Source organism: Gymnodraco acuticeps, unplaced genomic scaffold (assembly GCF_902827175.1).
Source record: "Gymnodraco acuticeps unplaced genomic scaffold, fGymAcu1.1, whole genome shotgun sequence".
Lineage (NCBI taxonomy): Eukaryota > Metazoa > Chordata > Actinopteri > Perciformes > Bathydraconidae > Gymnodraco > Gymnodraco acuticeps.
The window spans coordinates 585,400-607,724 of record NW_022991584.1 but is presented as its reverse complement, the minus strand read 5'-3'; the positions used below and the strand labels follow the sequence as shown (position 1 = coordinate 607,724).

Sequence of the window (22,325 nt, the reverse complement as noted above, 5' to 3'; positions counted from 1 at the left end):
TATATATATATACACCATGTTTTATGTAGGGGTTTCACATATAAATATATATAATTTCAGCAGAGAAAAGTATACACATAAAACAAAAAATGATAATTTTGAGTCCAACAAACATATTTTCTAGCCTTTAAAACCCCATCATGTGGCTTCATGTCCTTAGCAGAACAGTACAATATTGATAATTAATCTTTCGTATAAATGATTGTATACATCTCACATCATTTGTGTTCCTCTATGCATTTCGTTTTATGATACATTCTGTAACCTTAAACCACCTCAAACAAGTCCAATCGTAGCACATTTATAATGTTTCTGCAATAAGCGCCCACTTGCTGTGTCATGCTGTTATGATCCCTTGTGCAGATTCCATTGTGATCTCATTATATATTTTCAAAGCAAACTCTATAAATACCAGCAAATGATGAATCCCTGTATCCTACAAGGAGATCACAGGAACATTATTGTACCACAGGAGAGTAGAAAACACAGGAAAGAATAAAACTTGCCTGACATGTTTGTTAAACAGATTTTTAAGCAATGTTCTGTTTGGAGACAAGTGTGGGGTTTAATGACAGGATAGTTGTTGTTCTCTGAAGATTCTCAGCTCATATTAAGCTTGACAAGTTGAGGTCAAATTATGACAATTACACATACTCAAAACCCAACATGTATAAACATTTGTGTGGATGCATTTGCATTAACATACTGTAAGTGTAATGAATCAAGTAGTGAAATAGAGAACACATCAACACTCAGAATATAGAAAAAGCCTGCATTATTTGTGACCAAATTGCAGCCTCTGGTGGCTGAAGTTTAAATCACAGCAGCCACGATCAGCACAAGACATCAATTACAAAAATCATTACAAACAGAACACTTTATTTGATCTAAGGTGAATTACAAAAATGTGTTCCAAAAAGTGTAAAACCAGATTAAAAAAATGTGTGATAGCAAAAATATTTAAACCTATATTTATTATTCAGTCTTACATTAAACACATCATACCAGATGTCTATACTTCAGATGCACTTCCTCACGCAGGTGGTATTGATCCGGGTATTCCTAAACCAGGACATTGGAAGAAAAAAAAACTCTTATAATGATGCGCACTGTCCACGCCAATAATTCCTAGTCTGTACTGAACTCTGACTCCATGCAGTCCTCTTCATCACCACACAGCAGTGCTCCAACACTGTCCATCTCTGAGAGAGCCTCTCTTAGATCTATGTGATGGATTTCACCACAGTGTTGATGGAGCCTGCAGGCGCTTCATCACTCACATGTGTTTCCACTAATGCATTTACTGGTAATAATCTTCTCGGTATGGTTTATATCAGATCCATTTGCTATCAGCCTGGTGGATAAAAGATGCAATCTCTTTCCAAGAAACATCCACTCTAAATGTAATGATACACAAAACAATAGCAGTGTGTGCTGTATCACTTAATCCGGCATTACTGCTCACTTTCGTGCTCTGTGGGGTATTACGAAAATAAAAGATGGACCCTCAATGAAAGGAGAAACTGACATATTTTTAGCTCAGATGTAAGAGTTGTTTCATAAATCTTTGAACCTTATTTTTCCATTGTCAAAAAGCAATAAATGTCAGACCCTTTTGGAGAATGTTAAACTGTACACAGTTGTATTCAATGTAGGTCACTGCAAACAAACATCTTCTCAAATGGTAGGATTTGGGTTATTTTGTTTCCTCATTAATCACACATGGAGACATTATACATCAAAAAAGATAATATGCTGCAGGGTTTGTCTCAACTTGCAACTCTGCCCAGTTGTTGAGCCTGCATGTCCCAGAGAAACAATGTGGGATTTTTATTTTTCTATTTTAGGGTTTTTTGGAAACAGACGAAGGACTGTGCTTCCTGGGATATCCTCAGGGAAATGCTGTAGGAGGTTAAAACAGTGGCATTGCTGTTCAGAGACTTCTGTCCTTCTACACTCGCTGTGTATCATGTTCTGACTCACTGGCATTAAGGTGTGTTGAGACACTCCAGGGCAAAATTGGTTCTTCCTTATCTTTGGGTATAGACGCATATAATGGGACTCTAAAGCATGACTAAAAAGGAAGGGGGAAGATTTCTGGTGTTATATTTGGTTCTCTTGGTTCGATCTTTGCCAAAGTTATTGTGCACTCAAACACTTTTAGCAATAATATCAGCTAATGCGCACTGTTAGAAGTCTGTGGAAGAGACACACAATCGCTCAGAGTGTTTTACTATAGGAAACCATTTTGATGAATTATAGACCTATAAAGAAGCAGTTGAGCTATAGGAAAAAAGTGATTAAAATATAGGATGATAAATTAAAAGTGAATGATGCCATGGACAAGATTTACCATATGTATCATTATTCATTGATTTAAGTAAGAGGTGGAACATGGTGAGATAACGTTCTCTTCTTAAAGGATTAAGGGAGGCTTTTGGATTGGTTGCAGGTCAAAAGGAACAGGGAGTAAACGCCTATAGCATTCTTAACATCTGCCACATAAATCTCTTTTATTGGACAGCTGCTGGTCTGCACATTAGTCTCTTATTTGATGTTAAAAGGATTTCTATAAAGATGGATCCATTTAGTATGTTGAGCTAACAAAGTACATATTTACAGCTCAGTGTGGATTATAAAGTTAACTGTTGGTGTGTCTGCTGCTTGAGGCTTCTTCACGTCTGGCTCTGAGCCACAGCAGCTCATCCCTAATGTTTTGGAATTTGGATGTTTGAAAAAGAGATAAGCCTTGGGTTGAAATTCAAAAACTTGTAGGCGTTTTGTTAAGATTTGCTCTTATAAGCCCACTTGTCTTCAGGTGCCCTTAAATAAGGCGAGAGGCAGATTCTGTCTCGCTGCAGACCCCTGTAGAATAGACACTTTTACAAACAACACATCTCTTTCTTTCATCAAAAGAGTTTTCCACCCACACACCCTCACCTATTTTAAGATGCTCTTCCAAGGTTATAACCTCTAAAAAACACCTGCCTAGAACTATAAAGTGGTCGGAGAAAAAACTGTTTTTCAAACAAAGACATGTTTCAACCTTCCTTGCATCGCTTCTTTGTATTTCAGCTTTTTCCTCCCACGACGTAATGGAGGACTCAAGGCAACACACACTTCCCAAAGGGACATTCCTTCTCACTCACAATGTTTTAAACGACGTCAGCCTGTTCATGATGCACACACTCTAAAAACTAATTCAGGGGACCTTTCACCTCCACTTAATTAAATGCATGGTTGCAAGTAAAAAATGTGAGATAATTGATTTATATAAACATTTTAAGTTGCAAACATTAATTTCTAAGTTGTGTTGACGTAATAATGTTGGTAATTACATCGACTTAATATTGTGTGTAATTTAAACTCGGATTTCTGCGTTAATTGACTCAAAACTAAATTCAAGTTGTAGTAAGTAATGCAATTGGCTTGATAACTTAATTGTTCTGCACCTTGAGTTAAGGATTTCAAGTCCACTCCCACTTAACATGCCGGGACAAGTTCCGACAGTAAGACAAATATAAATACTATACAAAGGACATTTTAAGGTGAGTGTCATCTTTTGTCATTAAAATACAGTAGGTAGCTCTGAATTCGCTAAGAGTGACAGTTTAAAAAGTATGCAATTACCTAATTCATTATCTCTTATGCGCTAACCTATTATTTAATGTGCTTCAAAAGGACATGAATATCGCCTTCATCAGTGACCGGTCCACCCAGGATCTGACCATACGATGGCAGCCATCGTGGTCGAGGGAAACAAATGAATGAGCATTCTGCGTTAAATGTGTTCATACTGTTTGAAATAATGACTGTCGGCAGTGTAAACATCTTTGTTACATCTTTTGTAAAATGTATGTGTGTGATCTGCAGATTGGTGGCCATTGAGAGTTTGTTTCTGTAGTTTTACAATAACTTTACAGATTTTACATAATTGGCACTGGTTTTAAATATGCAAAGGCCTCTAACTTCGTTGTGATGGCAGCATGTATTTGCTATGTCCCCATGTCCCATGGTAATATGGCTAATGTGTTTATTTATTATTTGTGGGACAATTTAAATGTGTGTTATTTATCTTTTTTTTCAAGATTTAAATGAAGCTCAGTGCAAGTTTTTTCAGGAAGACTGGGTGTATATACATTCACTCCGCAGCTGCATATAATCAGCTCATCACATGCGTTCTCTTTAACCTATTACATTTCACCTCATTCTCCAGCAGCCAATCAACGTGCTGCAGCCAAACTTTAAAATGGTTCTCCTCTCTCCTGCAGTCAGCTGTGATTTCAGGTGTTCATGCACCTTATCATATGGCATGTGTCAATAAATGTTCAAACTAAATGAAGTCTCTCCTGATTGAAACATCATGTGTTGAAATAAACAACTGCAGTTCAAAATAAAAAGTGAATTGCCTAATATTTTTGTTGTGGAATTAATTAATTTCTTTCTTTAAAGGCAAAAACATGAAAAAGCTAAAAAAAACAAAAACTATTGAATACAATATATTTGAAGCAACTTCATTTATAAATGGTTATCAACTTAAAAACGTGTGTTCACAATGATGGTAATTAAGTACATACAACTTAAAATTCCTTTTAAATCATGCGGTAACACAAGTTTGAACAACTTAATTTAGTGAGTAATCAACTTGAAAACTTGTGTTTATGCTACCAATTATTAAGTAAGTGGTAATTAAAAACACCTCTGATTGCAGAGGAAAAGCCTTCTCCCCTAACTCAAATAAGTTTGTTGGTTTAACACAATTTCATTAGAAGTTGTCATAACTCAATAAACATTGATGCAAACTGTTGCGTTGATTTTCTTTGTTGAGCCAAAGCATTTGTTTTTAGAGTGCAGTTGTATAACCTGCTCCTGAGTTATTGTACGATTGCTCTGGAATATGAAATGTGAAGTCTGTAATTGGTTTACAAAAGGTTACAGTCACAGTAAGTCTATTCATTTCAAGCTTAAGTGGCCTATTATGGGACTGACAGCCTAAATAGTCATTGTAATGTCCTACTGTGCTGCTTTGGGAGGGTGTCATTTGATACTCCATATCTCTACAAGTGGGAACCGAGGACATCAAAAAATAGAAGATGCCGGGCTGGCTGATGACTAACCAGTAAAAATGGGGCCAGGTATTTCTATGATTCATATATTATGTAAATCATAAACACCAAAACACTCTGAAATAGAACAGAGTGAAAACATTTTTTACATTACTTGACATATAAATCAGAATTTTTCAAATGTATGAACATCAAGGCTTTTATATATATTTTTGTATTTGTCTACTGTTGTCCACATTTTATGTCAGCCAGAGGGGCCACATAAAGTTCACAAAAAGTTGAATGCTTTTTGAGGGAAATAGTGTATGTTCAGTTAGATCCTCCCCACTGCAGGAAGACATACTGTGTAAAAAGACACTCTTAACATCTGTTGCATTCATTTAATAAAAAAAAGGTGTTTTAAATGTAGAATGTATTTCATTTTCATGAGCTATATTCGTGTTGTATTTTCCTGACCATTTGTATGGCCTAAAAATGTAAGGTTAAATATATATATATATATATATATATATATATATATATATATATATATATATATATATTTTGGGGATGCTAAGTGGCATGGTTAGCATGCTTTTACATTTTCGTGTTGACTGAAGTCCACTGTAGTTCTTCTGCAAGCGCAATGCTAGATGCCACCAAATCCTACACACGTTCCCTTTATCATTCAAATGAGTCAAAATAATGTATTTTTCAAATGTTGCAACCGTTCCCAGGGTTAGGGCTAATTTCAACATCTGACGATACATATTGTGAATGATACTTGGTATGTAATCATCTATAAATGGTATGGATCATAAGCAGACAGATGTTTCATATAATTAGAAAGATTGGTTGGTCTAGTTAGAATTGTCAGAGAGAAATGAATACCTTCCCCAGGGTCATGTGTTTGGGGTTCAAGAAGTTCACATGTTGCCAACACTGTTGTCAGGCAATAGACGTGTTCATGTTGAAGGCCTTTTTGTGTAATGTTGTTTGGTCGTTGTTGAGTTTTTTCTTTTTGCATTTTCAGCATCATGCTTACAATTTCGAAGGAACCTCCACGACCTCTGTCAGACAATCTCTGACAAAGTTGTGAATGACCCTGCGTGTTAGTCATAACGGCCAGACTGTGCTTTAAGCTTTAACTCAAGGTCAACATGCTCATTGGATTCAGGGCCTATAGCCGGTCTTCTTGAGCCAATGCAGTCTGCATGTGGATCTGTTTTAGAGATCATGAGTTCCTCTAGTGACCTCTTGTCCAAGCTAACTTAAAAAGAAAAATTGAACCAACCCTTATCCCCATAGGCTGTGGGCTCTTGAGTCACATGAGATTCATTTTGATGTTGGGAGTGTTTCATGATTTACAATCCAATCCAATCCATTTTATTTATATAGCACATTTAAAAACAATAGAGTTGAACAAAGTGCTGTACATCAACAACTGTATAAAAACATAGAATAATACATAAAAACAGACAGGACATGAAACAAATGTAATACACGAGACAATGAAACCAGATCAGAAGCCACCGACTGAAAAACTCTCCTATATGACGTAAAAACAATACAAAACACTAGTAAGGTAAAACAAAACACATTTAACAGCACAAGTGTCACCTGGTCTGTACAGTAAAAGCCAGGGAAAATAAGTGGGTTTTTAAACGAGATTTAAAAACAGGCAGAGTTTAAGCAAGTCTAACCTGGAGAGGTAATTCGTTCCATAACTTTGGAGCTGCAACAGCAAAGGCTCTGTCTCCCCGCTGCTTTAGCCTCGATTTTGGGACTTCCAGAAGGAGTCTGTCAGCAGACCTCAGTGACCGTGTGGGTGTGTATGGTTTTAAAAGATCTGCCAGGTACGGTGGGGCTAAACCGTTTAGGGCCTTGTATGCGAACAGTAACATTTTTAATTGTATTCTAAAATGGACTGGTAGCCAGTGTAAAGAGGCGAGTACAGGCGTAATATGTTCACGCCTGCCTGTCCTTGTAAGGAGGCGTGCAGCAGCATTCTGGACCAGCTGTAGGCGTGACAGGGAAGCCTTGGTCACTCCAATATAAAGAGCATTGCAGTAATCCAGTTTAGTGGATATAAAACAATGTATTACTTTCTCAAAGTCATTAAAAGAAAGGAAAGGCTTGACCTTTGCTAAAAGTCTTAGCTGAAAGAAGCTGGATTTTACCACAGAGTTAATCTGTTTGTCTAGTTTAAAATCACGATCAATCCGTACACCCAGGTTTGTGACAATGAGTTTCACATATGGGACAAGAGAATCCAGCCCAGGTGGGGCATTGGGGCCACCACTGGGTCCAAATATTATGACCTCTGTCTTTTACAGACGGGGGATCTCCAGTGTTCACGCTCCATCCTAAACCTTTAGTTAATTAGCCCACTCCATCTTCAGAGGTGTCCTAGAACCAGCCCTAACCTCTAGTGAGTAAGTATGTAAGTAAGTAAGAAAGTAAGTAAATAAGTAAGTCAGTCAGTCAGTCCGTCAGAGAGTCAGTTAGTAAGCAAGCAGCATTCAAGCAAGCAATCAAATAAGGAAGCAAGCACTCAAGTAAGGGAGGAAGGAAGGGAATGAAGGAACAAATTAACGAATGAACAAAGGAACAAAGGAAGGATGGAAAGCTGTACTTATATACCACATTTCAGAAGAAACAGCTACAAATGCTTCAGACAAACATCAAATGCAGATAAATTCATAAAAACAGTTTACAATAAAAACACAGAACAATGAACCTGTCTAAGAACGAATGCACATGGTAAAGGGACCTGACTAAAACAAATGTATTTACCTTTCGTCTGCTCAAAGCGCTTTTACACTATATGCCAACATTTATCCATTTACACAAACACATTCATTCACTAATTTATAAACTGATGGTAGGAAGCCGAACTCATATCAAGATGTGATATATTCACGCACACTGACTGTCTTCTGGGACAAAATGGAGTTCATTGTGGACTGGAGGAGGATCGAACCTCCGATCTTCCAATTAGTGGACAGCCCGCTCCAACTGAGCCACAGCCGCCTGGCCAGAACATATGACAGAGTTGAAATCTAAGTGAAATCTAAAAATGTAAGTTCAACTTTACTGTCATGTGTGTAGAAAACAATGGAGTCATTGTGCTAAAAGGCTCTCTGCCTTACGTAAAGTCAACGCTTCAGTTTTGTATGTGTGTGTATTGCACCATGGCATTATACTATAGTATAAAGTAATGTCAAATAGGATATGCAAATGCAATATTATTCTCAAACACAGATAAAGGCATTAAAATGTATTAACGTTAAATAACTTGTGTTTAGTATATTAGGGCAAGGCAGCTTTCATTTTTGAAATGATCTTAGAGCACATTACATTAAAAAGAAACCAATGTGTTTTATATTTTAAAAAAACACCAAGCACATCCACAAGGTTGTATTACAATCAATAAAATTGACAATTGCTCCATCAATATTTGCATTACATGCCAGGCCCGGTTCTACGGGGGTGCATAAGGGTGCATTGCACCCTCAGTTGAGTCGTTATGCACCCTCATTTGAAAAATGAAAAGTGAAAAAAAAAATGGAAAAATATTAGATATATAGTAGTAATAATAATAATAAGAAGAATTTAGTTGAAATAAAATAAATTGTAATTGTGGTTAAATAACATTGTCTGCTGCATTTATTTGGTCAATTGAAACGGTAAGTAGGCCTAACGTTATTATGTCAGGTGTGCGTGACCTGTGCCGCTGCGCGTTCGTCATCTGCAAGGTGCTTACACAGCAGTCAATGATGGACATCAGAAAATGGTTAAAACAACCAGCCCTTATCGCCAGCAGTAACACTGCATCTACTGCAGGTAATAACAGTTCAGATCATGGGGACATTGCGTTACCCGCGGTCAGTCCTCCCGCCCGACTCGCCGGCTTTGCCCGCCTCGCCCAAGGAGGCGGAGCAGCCGCAGCCGTCTTCGTTGCCCCAAACGGGGCCTTACAGCGGGGTAAGGCGCTCATTTTGCAGCTCATGGTTTCAAAACAGAGATTGGCTGGAATATTCATGTAAAAAATATGCCATCTTCTGCCTGTAGACATTTCGGTTCAAGTAAGTCAAATGCCTTCATCACAACTGGCTACAACAACTGGCGCCATGCTCTTATAGGCTACGTGATAAGGGACTGGGAAGGCATGAATAAAGCAAAGAGCACATAGATCCATAGATCTCTTCATTTTGCTCTCAAAGTGCACCAGATTGATGCTTTTAACTTCAATATTTAAAAAAAAAATCTTCCCCCCACTTATAAAAATAGCACTTTACCACTGCACCCTCTCTAATCTCAGATGCACCCTGAGTCATTTTGTTCTGGAACCGGGCCTGCATGAGCATCAACATTCAAAGTGTACTGCTGCAAACAAACCATACAAACCATCTCCATCTGCAAAGTTGAGTTCTGAAAATGGACGGTTGAAAAGAAAACGATCTTTTGCCTTCACACTCTCCGAAACCTCTGCAGATTGATGAGATGATCATATTTGTTTACATGGCAGCTGGTTAAATGGCAGAGTCTTTGTCAGGCAGTGATTCACACACCCTGCGCAGCCTTGTCCGGGGGTTGCATTATTATTAAGAGACATCCACAGGGACTTGAATTACACTCCAAAGAGCTGTTTGAATGCATCATCTCCATTTGTTTTTAACCTTTATTTGGCCACCGAAGAGGGGCCTTTGCGTGCATGCTCTTTTTCTATTTGCATTCATGCCAAGTAATGACCGAAATGTACAAGGAGGTGCAGATCAAACAACACATGCAGCGAAGGGGCAGATGGAGGTTTAAGTGGCTTAAATGTAAAGAGGCTTCGACACTTGTTTATGAGGGAAAAAGAGAAAATGACTTTCTGAGTCTGAAAATCTTGGATTTCCTTATTGGGACAAATCTGTAATTCACTACCGTCCTGCTCTGAAATGTATATTTTTATCATTATGGATTTTTTATCTGCTTTTTAGGTTTAGGTTATAGTGTGGGGTTATAGCAACAACTATTGCACAATTTTGAATGTGATTATTTCAGAAAATGTAGATTTCTTTATAGCATGCTGCAAGTCTAGTGGTACTGGAACATGTGGTATCAACACAATATAACCAGGGGTGCACATAACTGGTACGCAGGTACGCATGCGCGGCAAAAATCTGAATTGCGTAACGTCACTTGTGTCACTACGCGCCTTTGCGTACCTCAAAACATCTAAACAAAACATATTTCGTCTACACGTGTTTCTTGTCAACAGTCAATGGAGTAAACTACGAGACATGTAAAAAAAAACTCAGGGTGTTAATGGAAGAGTTTGAAATCAGACAGAGGTGGAAGAAGTACTTAGATATTGTACTTGAGTAAAAGTAGAAGTACCAGAGTGTTACTCTGTTACAATAAAAGTCCTGCATTCAAAATGTTACTCAAGTAAAATTAGAAAAGTATTATCATCAAAATATAGTTAAAGTACCAAAAGTAATAGTCATTGTGCAGATTGGTCCATTTCAGAATAATATATATGATATGTTTTGTAATGATTGATCATTAAAGTGTTCTCAAAGCTGGTAAAGGTGCAGCTAGTTTTACAAATTAGATCAAAGTCAAGTAAAGTACAAATATCTCAAAATTGTACTTAAGTAGAGTACTTGAAGAAGTGTACATCGTAACTGAAATGAGATATGACTTCAAGTCATGTGATAATTTCTTAGTATTTGATCCTTCAACTTGGCCTCAGGAAATGCAAGGACTTCACAGTTTTGGCAACAAGTTTTGGAGAAAGCAAATCGGAGGCTTAAAAAGAGACAGGGAGGTGCATCTTCATCATCTTCATCATCTAGCATGCAAGAAGTGTAAATAGAGGACAGTGAAGGAGACACTGAGGAGGACCACGCTTCATGTGGGGTGAGTACCAGGGTGGGATTTTCACGGCGGCCATGACGGCCATGGCCGTCGTAGCCCCTCGGTCTGGCCGTTATGCCCCACAAATAATTGTACGTCCTACGGCCACCATGGCCTTTGGGCCCTACGCACTGTTAACAGTTGCTTTAAAAGCGTCAGAACAGTGGTTTCTGAACTGCATTATGCTGCGTTCACAACGGCCGCGATGCGAATACTCGCATTGCTCTAACCGCTGGAGTTTCACCGCGGCTGTCAGCTGTGTTTACTCCTGTCATTCAAACGGGACGCGCTGGAGAGGGGGCGGGGCTTATATCCATGTAATACTGTGGTGGAAACCAACTACGACCAAATTAACCTATTTTATCGTGATTTCATTGTAATACACGTTTCAAAATGATGCCGAAGTAACTAAACATTGATAACGGTTAGTAAAAACCATGCTTTAATGCTTTGACAAGTGTGCAGACAAGACGGCCTTTCGAAAAACCTTTTAAAATGCGTGTTTTGTGAATGGAGATTGGATCGATCAGGCTAAACTAACGTTGTAGCTGCTCCGTCCAAATTCACAACAACGTCCTAAAGACAGAATTAAAGCAGCGACTGTATTCATCATGACACAGACAGTCTGTGGTTTGTACATCTTTAACTTTTGTCCAGTTTCTGAACAGATATGAGGAGCTGTGAGGAGTTGATTAAAGAGACACACGCACACACACACACTTTTGCATTTCAAAGTATTGCTTGTTCATACAGTTGGATGTTGGAGCTTCACTGTGCACTGCTGAATGATGTATGTGCAGAGTTTGACCCTTGAAGGCTGTTTCTTCTGCTCTGAAATGGAATATATTTGTTACATATTAACAGAAATGTTGATTTTTAGATTTCATTTCGGATTTGTGAATGGGAGTAGTAGATGGAAAACCAAACACAAATTATAGTAAGTAAAGTATTTCATTTTACATACGGTAATACTAAGGAGGCATAGGCCTATATGATGATACGATTATTGATATTAAAAAAGTGATTTTTTTTTGTCATTAGAAAGTGAAGTTATTTATTAGTAAGCTCCAAATCCTAATGTTTCCCTCAATGGCCTTTGTGCCCTGGCATGTGGCCTTTCCGCCCTGAAAAAATGTGTGACACCAAAGGCCAAATGGCCTTGCCTCTAAAATGACGAAAATCCAAGCCTGGTGAGTACCAAACGCTGTCTCCTGGTACTCATCTGAGTAACTCACTAAAAAAGTTATGTGCACCCCTGTATATAACATTTGAAATCTATCTTATTATATTCATTGATTCGGGTAAACAGATGTGCAAGAGAAAACTCATGTTACACGATCAAAAATGCATAACAACAGTTAAATCATCCTGCAAACCTCTTGTGAAATACTCATGAGGGTGGAGAAATGTAAGAATATTTGTGCAGTAGAAATAAATGGGATTTTAGTTGGGGAAGAAAAGGAGGATTTGTTTTTATTGGAAAAGGTGAAGGAGATGATTCAAAACAGTTTGATAGGTCATTGGAGAAGGAGCTCCTCCTCCAAAAAAAAATGTTTAATAGGTATTTGATATGTGTATTATATAACAGAAAAGGAGTTGACACATTGAGAACAACTAATATGTCTTTATGCCTAATTACTAATTTCCTCATGATTAGTAATGATGATGCTGTTTGTTTTTGTATGGTATTTTAGATGGGAAAAACAGCAATAGAAAAAGTAAAGGCGATAACAGTACAAAATAAATCATTACATTCTTAACAAACAATACATTACCCTAAATACTTTTGGGGAAAACAATGTTCATTATGCATCAAAGTATTTTTATTTATGATCACACTGCAGCACGCAGCAGCTTCCCCTCGTTAAGCAGGATGGATAGGCCTTCCAAACCCGCTTTATTCAAAATGTGGAATATAGAGAACAAGGCATCTCTTCATTTATTTTACTGAACCCTGTAGTCATTTTAAAAATGAATACATGCCAGACACAGTTCTATCTCATGATTCAGTTATGCGCCCTTTTTTTTGTTGGAAGACACACTTGACTTCCTATAAAAGAGAAGCATATGGGCCTTTTCAACAAAGAAAGGGTTGAATAACACAAATTGTCATGTATAGTCATCGTTAAAGCAACAGTATAATAATAATAATACTAATTTTCTATGTTTTTTTACATAATTGCTCGCTGTTATTTATATTTATTTTATGATAAGATACGTTATTGCTCTTCTTTTAAAAATATATACTGTACACATTATAGCCACATTATAGTTACTGATATTCTTTACTTTACAAAGAGGACATGTGTTTCCACAGCCTGCGCATGCTTAGTCACACATAGTCAGAATTGAATAATCGACTTACATTACATGGAATTTAGCTTACATACACTCAATACCGTAGAAAAGCTTACGGCAATTTGGGGTTAAATATCTTGCCCAAAGCCACATCAGCAGGTTAACAGCCTGTCACCCGCCCCCCCACCCCCCCCGCCCGCCCCCTCCCCCCCCCCCGACTAAGCCCCTGAGCCACATACCACTGTACACTTACACATTTACTGTTTATGTCTCTATTTGTAATTCAACATCATTCATCTAACAGGCCATTAACAACAAATAAAACAGCCTTACTCATGATGTGTCATGTTTTCATAACTATTAAAATTACACATTTGACATAACGGTACTACTTTGGCCTAGTTTGCATGTTGACATGATGTAACAAGGGTACCTGTGCCATATCAACATTTTATTGGCAGTTACCAAAATAGCATTTACAAACAAGCCTTTCTTAAATTTGAATCTATTCATCAAATCAAATCAAATCAAGTTTTATTTATATAGCACATTTATAAACAATTTTTGGTGGAGCCAAAGTGCTGTACATATAATAAAAATAGCCTACAGTAGAGACACTTTACAGCTAATACAACAGCACAGATTGTTCAGAATATCAGTATGAGAAAAACGACACCCTCTATCCTTAGACCCTCACATCGTACAAGGAAAAACTTCAAGAGAAAAAACCCACAGTTTAAGGGGAAAAAATGGGAGAAACCTCAGGGAGAGCAACAGAGGAGGGATCCCTCTCCCAGGACGGACAGACGTGCAATAGATGCCGTGTGTAAATCGAAGAGATAATACATTGTACAGCATATAGACCGAATGTTAGGAAATGCATGTGTCTGTAATAAGAAGATGAATCCACGAGGATGTCAGCTATCATGAACTTCCCCACTCAATCTATCAAGACCCGAGCAGTTCTATTAGATATAGGATAAGAAACAGAGATAGGGAGCACAACAAACTATCTCTTCGTCAGATGCACTCCCCCGCTTATCTAAGCGACTCTGTACCCCGTTACCCTCTACAAGGCCATAGACCAGCAGAGGGGAAATGGGGGGTGGGTAAGGGTAAGGGTTTTTAAGAATAAACCGCAAGGGTCTAAAGGGAAAAAATATGAAATATAAGGTACTATATTTTAAGTAATCCTATCTACTATTCCTATATTCGAATAATGTATAAACTATAAACTGTTATAAATATTAAAATAAAGAACTAAATGAATAAATAAATAACCAAATAAATAAATAAATGAATAAATAGATAATTAAACAAAAACCAGAGAGAAAAAGTGAGTTTTAAGTGTTGATTTAAAAAAAACCAGGGTCTGGGCCGACCTCACATGGAGGGGCAAAGTATTCCAGAGACCTTAAGGCTCTGCCTGGGGTGTAGCGATGGAGGAGTTTGGCTATATAGGCAGGAGCCAGCCCATTTAGGGCTTTGAAAACAAATAAAAGGAGTTTAAAATCTATTCTGAACCGAATTGGAAGCCAGTGCAATGAAGCCAGAATTGGGGTAATATGGTAGCGCTTTTTATGGCCAGTGAGTAGACGTGCAGCTGCATTCTGAACTAGCTGGAGGCGTCTAATTGAGGCCTGGTCCATACCCACATACAGAGCATTGCAGTAATTCAGTCTCGAGGTAACAAAGGCGTTAATAATAACCCTTTCTAGGTCTTTAAAAGATAAAAACGACTTGGTCTTAGCCAATAGTCGTATTTTGAAAAAGCAGGTCTTGACTACAGTGCTAACCTGCTTATCAAATTTAAAGACGCTGTTGAAGGTCACTCCAAGGTTCATAACAGAGGGGAGGATATTTTTATTGAGGGAGCCCAGAATATCAACCGGGGAGACTGTTGGTTGGGGTCCAAAAAAGATGACCTCGGTCTTGCTCTCATTGAGGGTGAGGAAGTTTTGGCTCAGCCAGGATTTAATCTCTGTTAAGCAGTCCATCAACTGCTGTAGTGAGTTGGCATTTTGATTGAGAGGCAGATAAATCTGTACATCGTCAGCGTAACAATGGAAGGGGATATTATGTTTTGTGAGAATTGAGCCTAGGGGCAGTATTTACAATAGAAAAAGGATGGGGCCCAGAATCGAGCCTTGGGGAACCCCACACGTAAGAGGGGCTTTGGCAGAGGAGAAAGCCCCTAACTGCACTGAGAAGCTACGGTCCGTCAAATAAGACCTGAACTAGGGGTGGGCGATACCACAAAATCTGGATTCGATCCGATACCAAGTATTTCAGGGCCAGTATCGCCGATACCGATATCGATACCGATACTTTTTTTTAATGAAAAGCGTCTTATGTACTTTCATATAGGGGAGAGCTGCATGACATGATTTTTGAGCTGAAATCATCATAAATAGACTAAATCTGAATTCATTTTCATGAATAAAGACAGGACAGTTTTTATAGACAAATACACGTTTTACTTTTGCAAATTTAAAGTGCAAACATGAAAAATAACAATACAAAGTGGCCAAAGTAGCGAACTGTCTTCTTGCACACATCACAGTTCGCTAAGTTTTAATGGCCAGTTGTGAAATTGCTCCACACAACGCTGCTCTTTCTCTCAGCCATCATGCGCGTGTGTGTGTTGCACTCGCGAGTCGCTGGCTGCTGCTGTCCTGCCCGGCTGGCTGCTGTCAGTCAGCTTGATAATCGGCGTTCAGGCAGGGAGCCTCGAGGAGAAGAGGACAGCAGTGGAGAGAGAAGAAAAGAGCATATACTTGTGTTCGTCTGCACATAGTTTTTTGAAGAAATTGACGAGTAGAGGAGACGAGAAAAAAAGTATAACAGTATCGATCCTATTGGCTCTAGTATCGATATTTTGAAACGTAACGTAATATCGAAGGTATCGATATGTTGGGATCGATCCGCCCACCCCTAACCTGAACCATGCAAGGGCAGAGCCTGTGATGCCTGCGGACTGTTCAAGCCGTGACAACAGGATACTATGATCGACAGTGTCAAAGGCAGCAGTTAAATCTAACAGCACCAAAACAGCTGGGCTGCCTGAATCGGCGCCTAAGAGCAGATCATTAAAAACTCTTAAAAGGGCTGTTTCGGTACTATAGGTTTAAAGCCAGACTGACATTTTTCATGGATAACATGCGTGGTTAAAAATTACTGCAGCTGGGCGTAGACTACTCGCTCCAGGGTAGCTGGGAAATGGGCCTGAGATTTGCGAGAATGGAGGGATCAAGATTTTTCTTTTTAAGTAGTGGCTTAACCACGGCATGTTTGAAGGCAGCTGGGACACATCCTGAGCTAAGAGAGGTATTTATAAGTAATAAAATACTTGCTCCAACTGATTCAAAAACATCTCTGAGAAGGCGAGAGGGAATGCTGTCTGAGGTGCAGTTTGTCAGCCGCATATTCATGTCCTACTCGTTATTTAGAGTAGACCCTTTGGACTTTCAAAGACACAGTAAAGGCGGGATAAATTAACATATTGTGTATTTTAAAGGAAGGCAATGAATCATTGTCTCCCACAACAGGCAGATAGGCAGACATTGCCTCTTCTTGTGCTCCACTCCAGTTTTTCCGCAGAGTTTCGTCCTTGTGTATCTTTCCTTGAAAAAATAAACCTCCCTTTAGCATAGAGAAAGAGAAAGATGTACTTTGTAACACATGAAAGGAGAGCAGTTATCTTTTCAAATGCATGGCCTTTCCCTTTCTAAAGCTGTGTGTGTGTGTGTGTGTGTGTGTGTGTGTGTGTGTGTGTGTGTGTGTGTGTGTGTGTGTGTGTGTGTGTGTGTGTGTGTGTGTGTGTGTGTGTGTGTGTGTGTGTGTGTGTGTGTGTGTGTGTGTGTGTGTGTGTGTGTGTGTGTGTGTGTGTGTGTGTGTGTGTGTGTGTGTGTGTGTACTTGAATGAGTGAGTCAGGTCTTCCTAATGAAGTTTCCACACAGGGGAACATGCACGACGAAAAACAATCCAATCAGTCAAATTGATTTGAACACTTCACATCTACCCTTCCCTTTTCAAAGGATGACGTTTTTGGCATTAAGATGTCAACGGCGGCTGACCTTTGAGCGACTTAGAGACGGAATTAGCAATAATCTATTTAATCACTTCAGCTTCTTTTTCTTATTGATAACGTTAACCTGCACCTAAGAAATGTACCTGAGATCCCTAAAACATTTAGCCATTCAGGATATTTGTAAGATTGCAACTCGCCCAGAGGAAGAAACATGAGGAGCTAGTTAACTACATCACTAAAGCTTCACCTGTTGATGTGATGACGTGAGCTGCACCATTGATTACAAAGTGTGTGGGAGGACTTGAAACCCTTTACCATACACACTCCCTTCCATCCAGAGAGGAACAGGAGACCCCTTACCTCGATCACACCCAGATGCCTTGAGACTCCGACCTCCACACTTTGCGCGTCTATAAAAAGAGCTTTCCTCCTCTGAGGAAGCAACAGCAGACCTTCTCCTATACTGAGCATTTCAGCACAGAGCACAGAGAAAGCAGAGGAGGAGGAGAGGGATCACAGTTAAGTGTCGCCACTCTGGAAGATCTGTGGACAAACGGAGAAAAAGCAAGAATACAGGAAAGGAACGCTTTTGGAAAAGGTAAAAACAAATTGTCTTAAACTTGTCAATGGATGCTTTTTTTGGCATGAAACAAAATTGTTCCTGGTTGTCGTTTTTTCTGAGCAATTGATTACACACTCTTACCTTATTTGGGATTTTGTACATGTACAGCTGCATTTTCTCTGTAAATCATAATTGTTGTAGATGTTTGTATTGTATAGTCTCAACTCAGCTTGTTGTAGAATATGCACAGTTTTCCTTGCTGATATTTCAATTGCTTTTCATTGAAAAAATCTTCCATAAACAAATCTAACTAACAGACTATTTAAATAACTCTTTAGATTGTTAACACATACGGTTTGAATCTATTTTGATCGCAGCTCTCTGTTATCAGATAATGCCTGCAGAGAGCTGAGTGAGTCATACTGTAGGAAGACTCTCTGCCAGAGTTACAAAGATGATGGCCCACCAAGGAGTCGCTCCTTGGAAAAATAGAGAAGCGAGGAAGAAACAAAAGGATACAATGACCCAATAAAGGAGAGAAAACTCGCTGCACATAGAGACGAGATGTAAAACCTTAACAACTAAAAACAAGCGGTTAAAACGAGTATCAATTTTGTTTTATTTTTCTCCGTTAGCCAGCATCTTCAAATTAAATCCTGTTGATAAAGTCGATGGTTTTAACATGAGAAGCGAGTGATTAGGATGTGATAATAAACAAAGCAGCAAGAGATGAGGGGTGGGGGGGGGGCGTTTTCCTCGTGGAGATGCGTCATAAAGGCAGTCATTCAGGGCTGCTGAAAGAATTTGTTTGTCCATCTTCCTCAACAATTAAAGTAATTTATCTGCACTGAGTGTGGCCCCCCGGGTGAATGCAGCTTCTTACAACACCCATGTGTTTTCTTGCAATGTATGTGCATGTAGCATTGTCCTTGAAACAGCACAAATGTTGGCTGGCCGCTCACAAAATGACCCTTTCACCTCACTGACCTTTAACTGTTGGCTCTCCCTATTGTGCCTTCTTTTACTACTTTTAAAAAATCTGAGTGGTTACAGTGCGTGCATAACCACAACATATGTGGATGGATAATGGCCTTTGTGGCATGTCACGCCCCTCTCACACTGTCTAAAATTCTAAAAATAATAGTATTTTCTTTTAAGCAAGCCATTCATATTTGCTTTCTCCTTGACCTAAAAAACATCCCACACAGTGATAACCAACTAATTTATCATTTGTATTATGTTAATAAATTAATCATACATTGTTCACAGTAAAAGAGGGATTATGTACAGCCAATTTAATGTGAAACATAACTGAATAGATTGACAGCTGCTCTCTTTTTTTTTTAAACAAAAGCTACTTAATGAGTAGTTTTTTGTATTTGTATTTATTTATAGAAGGACCATGCATACAAAAATATTAATCTCAGCAAAGAGAAGAGATGCAATATGCCAGATTATAGCTAATAGCTAATTTCCATCTGTGGTTATCATCATCGTTTTTTAACGTCAGCCGCGTAAATCAAGACTAAAGTTGAATTTTCCAGGTATGGGTTAGAGTCATAATCCTTTCTTATCCAGTCCTGTATTGAACTCTGAGCAGCCTTTTCATAAATACTGCCAAACAAACTCACGTTGTTTAAATGAAGTCGTCTGTTGTTTATCCCATGTCTAACTTTAACTGCATGCTTCTGACAGCACACATTGTTTTCCAAACAACAACTCAGTGGCTTATTTTGATGAAGCATCACAGACTGCAGTGATCAATACATGGCATTTGCTTTGGCTGCCTCTCAGAAAAAAAACACTACCATGTTTTTCAAGTAAAATAATATGAGTGTGAAGTTTTAGCTGTATACAGGAAAACAAGTGGAGGGCCCAAATGCAGTCCAGCCAAACAATACGTTAAGAGTTCAATTATGAAACTAAAAACGCTAACGCGGGTATAAAAGACAGAAGTAAAAAAAAAAGAATGAATGGGGCAGGAAAAGGGTTAAATGTCCTTTGAGAGAGAGCTTTGATCAATCCCTACTGAGATCCATGTCTATCCCTGCTCGCCAAGCACTGATTATTTTCATACAGTCACGCAAGATCGGTAACCACAAACCTCAGTCGAGCCTCCTTTGGGAACTAAATCACAACAATTTATGGTTTTCATTATCTTCCATTTTAAATAAGATTGATGTGCTGCAGATCTCTTCAAATACTATGAATTTGGAAAAGGAATGTGGATGAATTGCATTTGAACTCAGGGCTATTATTCAGCACTGACACAGCTGCAAATCCACCAATTACAGTTGTTAAAGTGTTGAAACGTGTCAAGTTATGTAAGGTAGTAAGGAAGTGTTATGCAAGCGCAATCATCAGGAGAACCTTTTGGTCCCAAAAGTAACAATTTATTTCTTCCTATTAAGGCAAGAATATGTGACTATTCTAGCCTATTGGGACTGTTGATCCTCTTCAATGTTCTGAGGACATGTCCTCATAGCCTCTCTTGTTTATCTGTCCTCCACACCAGGCTGAAGATGGTGTGTCTATGTTGGTTGTTCGTGGTGGTGATGGCGTATGTGTGCGTCCCCGGGTTTGGGTCAAAATGCCCCATCTGCAACGGCCTGAGCAACAAGGGAAGGATACTGGTAGGTCAAACGGTCGGCTCTATCATCTTCATTCTTGCCTTACTACAGTGTTTCCTCTTTGTAACTGCCACCCCTATGGGCAAAGCAAATGTGTTCCTAACAAAGATTTCACCTAAAGTAGTCAAAAGTCCTTCCAATAGGACTCAGACCAAACAGAAAACAGAGTGAAAGATAAAATAGAATAGCATCAAAAGAACAATTTTAAGCTTCAAGGTTTATCCTTAAATCTGGAAATAGCAGTGGACAAAATAATCTTTTGTTATGGTTGTTTTCTTCCACAAATAATCCATTTGAGAGATAACAGACAACAAGACTGAAATATAATATATTTGGGTTTTGGCCTTTAAGAAAAATCTGAAGATGTCAACGAGGACTCTGGGATATCTTTTGTGGCATTTTTCCTTGTTATCCAACATCTTATGGACCAAAATTGAATCAACAAAGAAGAGGTTGTTATTTACACCAATGAGAGATAGTCTAATATTTCAGTTTTTCTTCTTTATCTTAAAGATTTTGTTGGAGGTTTTTGCACATTGACGCCGTTATAAAGGGAGTCCATGAGGCCTATTTATTTGGTGACTCAGATATGAAAGAATAAAGCATAATTATGATCACAAACAAGCATCCGCTACTATTATCAAACCACAGTGTATTTTACACCCGTGGGTATCATCATCACCTCTTCACATGACTCACAGTTTTCAATGTGTGTTGATGTTTCTCTTTGCTTCCTTCCACACAGGACTGTATTCACCTCTGCATGTCAGTGATTCAGACTGAACTCCCCCTCAGTCCATTGGCCTTGAAGGTGAATGACGACGATGACCTCTTGCTCAGCATCATCCTGGCCAGCCTGTTGTCTGAAGACAAGATACCAGGGTCATATCTGAAAGACCACACCGATGAGCGACGCTCCTATTCAATGGAGCATTTCCGCTGGGGCAAACCCACTGGTCGTAAACGCCGGCCTGTCAAAGTCTTTGCCTCCAGTCTGGAGGGAGGGGGCTCCTCTGAGGGCAGTTTCCGCCGCCATGTGCGCCGGGAGCTGAGCAGCAACGAGGATGAAATGAGGGGGCAGCTGAATGGAGGGGGTCAAATCCAAGTGTTGCCAAAGGCGAGAGTCAGCCCTAAGTCTCAAGCGTTGGGCCCGCAGGAGAGGAAAGATGGGACCTATCGGATGAGTCACTTCAGGTGGGGGAGCCCGACTTCTAAACGTAATGGCAGCTTAAAGAAACAGTGGGGGGGGAGAACTCGGGGGCAGCTGACCAAGCTCTTCAAGAACATTATGGTGAAGGATGTGCAGAGGATAATGTAGGATGGAGGCGAGAGAATCTAATAGCCATTGCATGTTAGTATCCACAGGTCTTTATTTTAAACTAACTCGTCACAATCATTAGCATGAATGTATTTTCTGGGTCGCATTACAACCTCAAATAAAGCAGTTTTTTTGTTTGATAAATATAATAATGCATTCGCAGCCTGCCGGTCTGATTTGAGAGATTTCTTGTTTTTCTTGTGGGAATCATCTTTATATTTTGAAGAAGAGAGCATGCCATTCCATAGCAAGACGTGGGTGTGAAAGCTTTTAAAAACATATATCCAGTTTATTTACAGAGTTGTATCTATTTGTAAATTAATATAATATTAAAGATCATTACGTTTATGGCAAACAAATTATGGGGTTTGACTGATTTTTTATTTATTGAGCACAAAAACATGCACTATATGGATTTGTATCCATTGATCATTGGCTGGTTGCATCTTAAAGCTCTGGAAAGGAACATGTTCAGTATTTTGAAATAACAAAACATAATTTCTTTAAATACGTATTATAATATTAATGACA

At 38.9% G+C, this 22,325-nt stretch overlaps 1 protein-coding gene across 1 annotated transcript; it reads left to right on the top strand.

Annotated features, from left to right (window-relative positions):
* The first annotated feature begins 17,576 nt into the window (after positions 1–17,576).
* Positions 17,577–22,153, top strand: LOC117533782 (pro-opiomelanocortin-like). Its single transcript, XM_034197719.1, has 3 exons — positions 17,577–17,882; positions 20,362–20,479; positions 21,222–22,153. The coding sequence occupies exons 2-3, from the start codon at positions 20,369–20,371 to the stop codon at positions 21,792–21,794; spliced, it is 684 nt and encodes a 227-aa protein (XP_034053610.1). The 5' UTR covers positions 17,577–17,882; positions 20,362–20,368; the 3' UTR covers positions 21,795–22,153.
* The last annotated feature ends 172 nt before the right edge of the window (positions 22,154–22,325 follow it).

Bases quoted from the DNA above. Each gene is read 5' to 3' on its own strand.
- LOC117533782 (XM_034197719.1), top strand. From the start codon at position 20,369: ATGGTGTGTCTATGTTGGTTGTTCGTGGTGGTGATGGCGTATGTGTGC. The intron at 20,480-21,221 runs GTAGGTCAAACG...CCTTCCACACAG, and splicing joins GCAACAAGGGAAGGATACTG to GACTGTATTCACCTCTGCAT.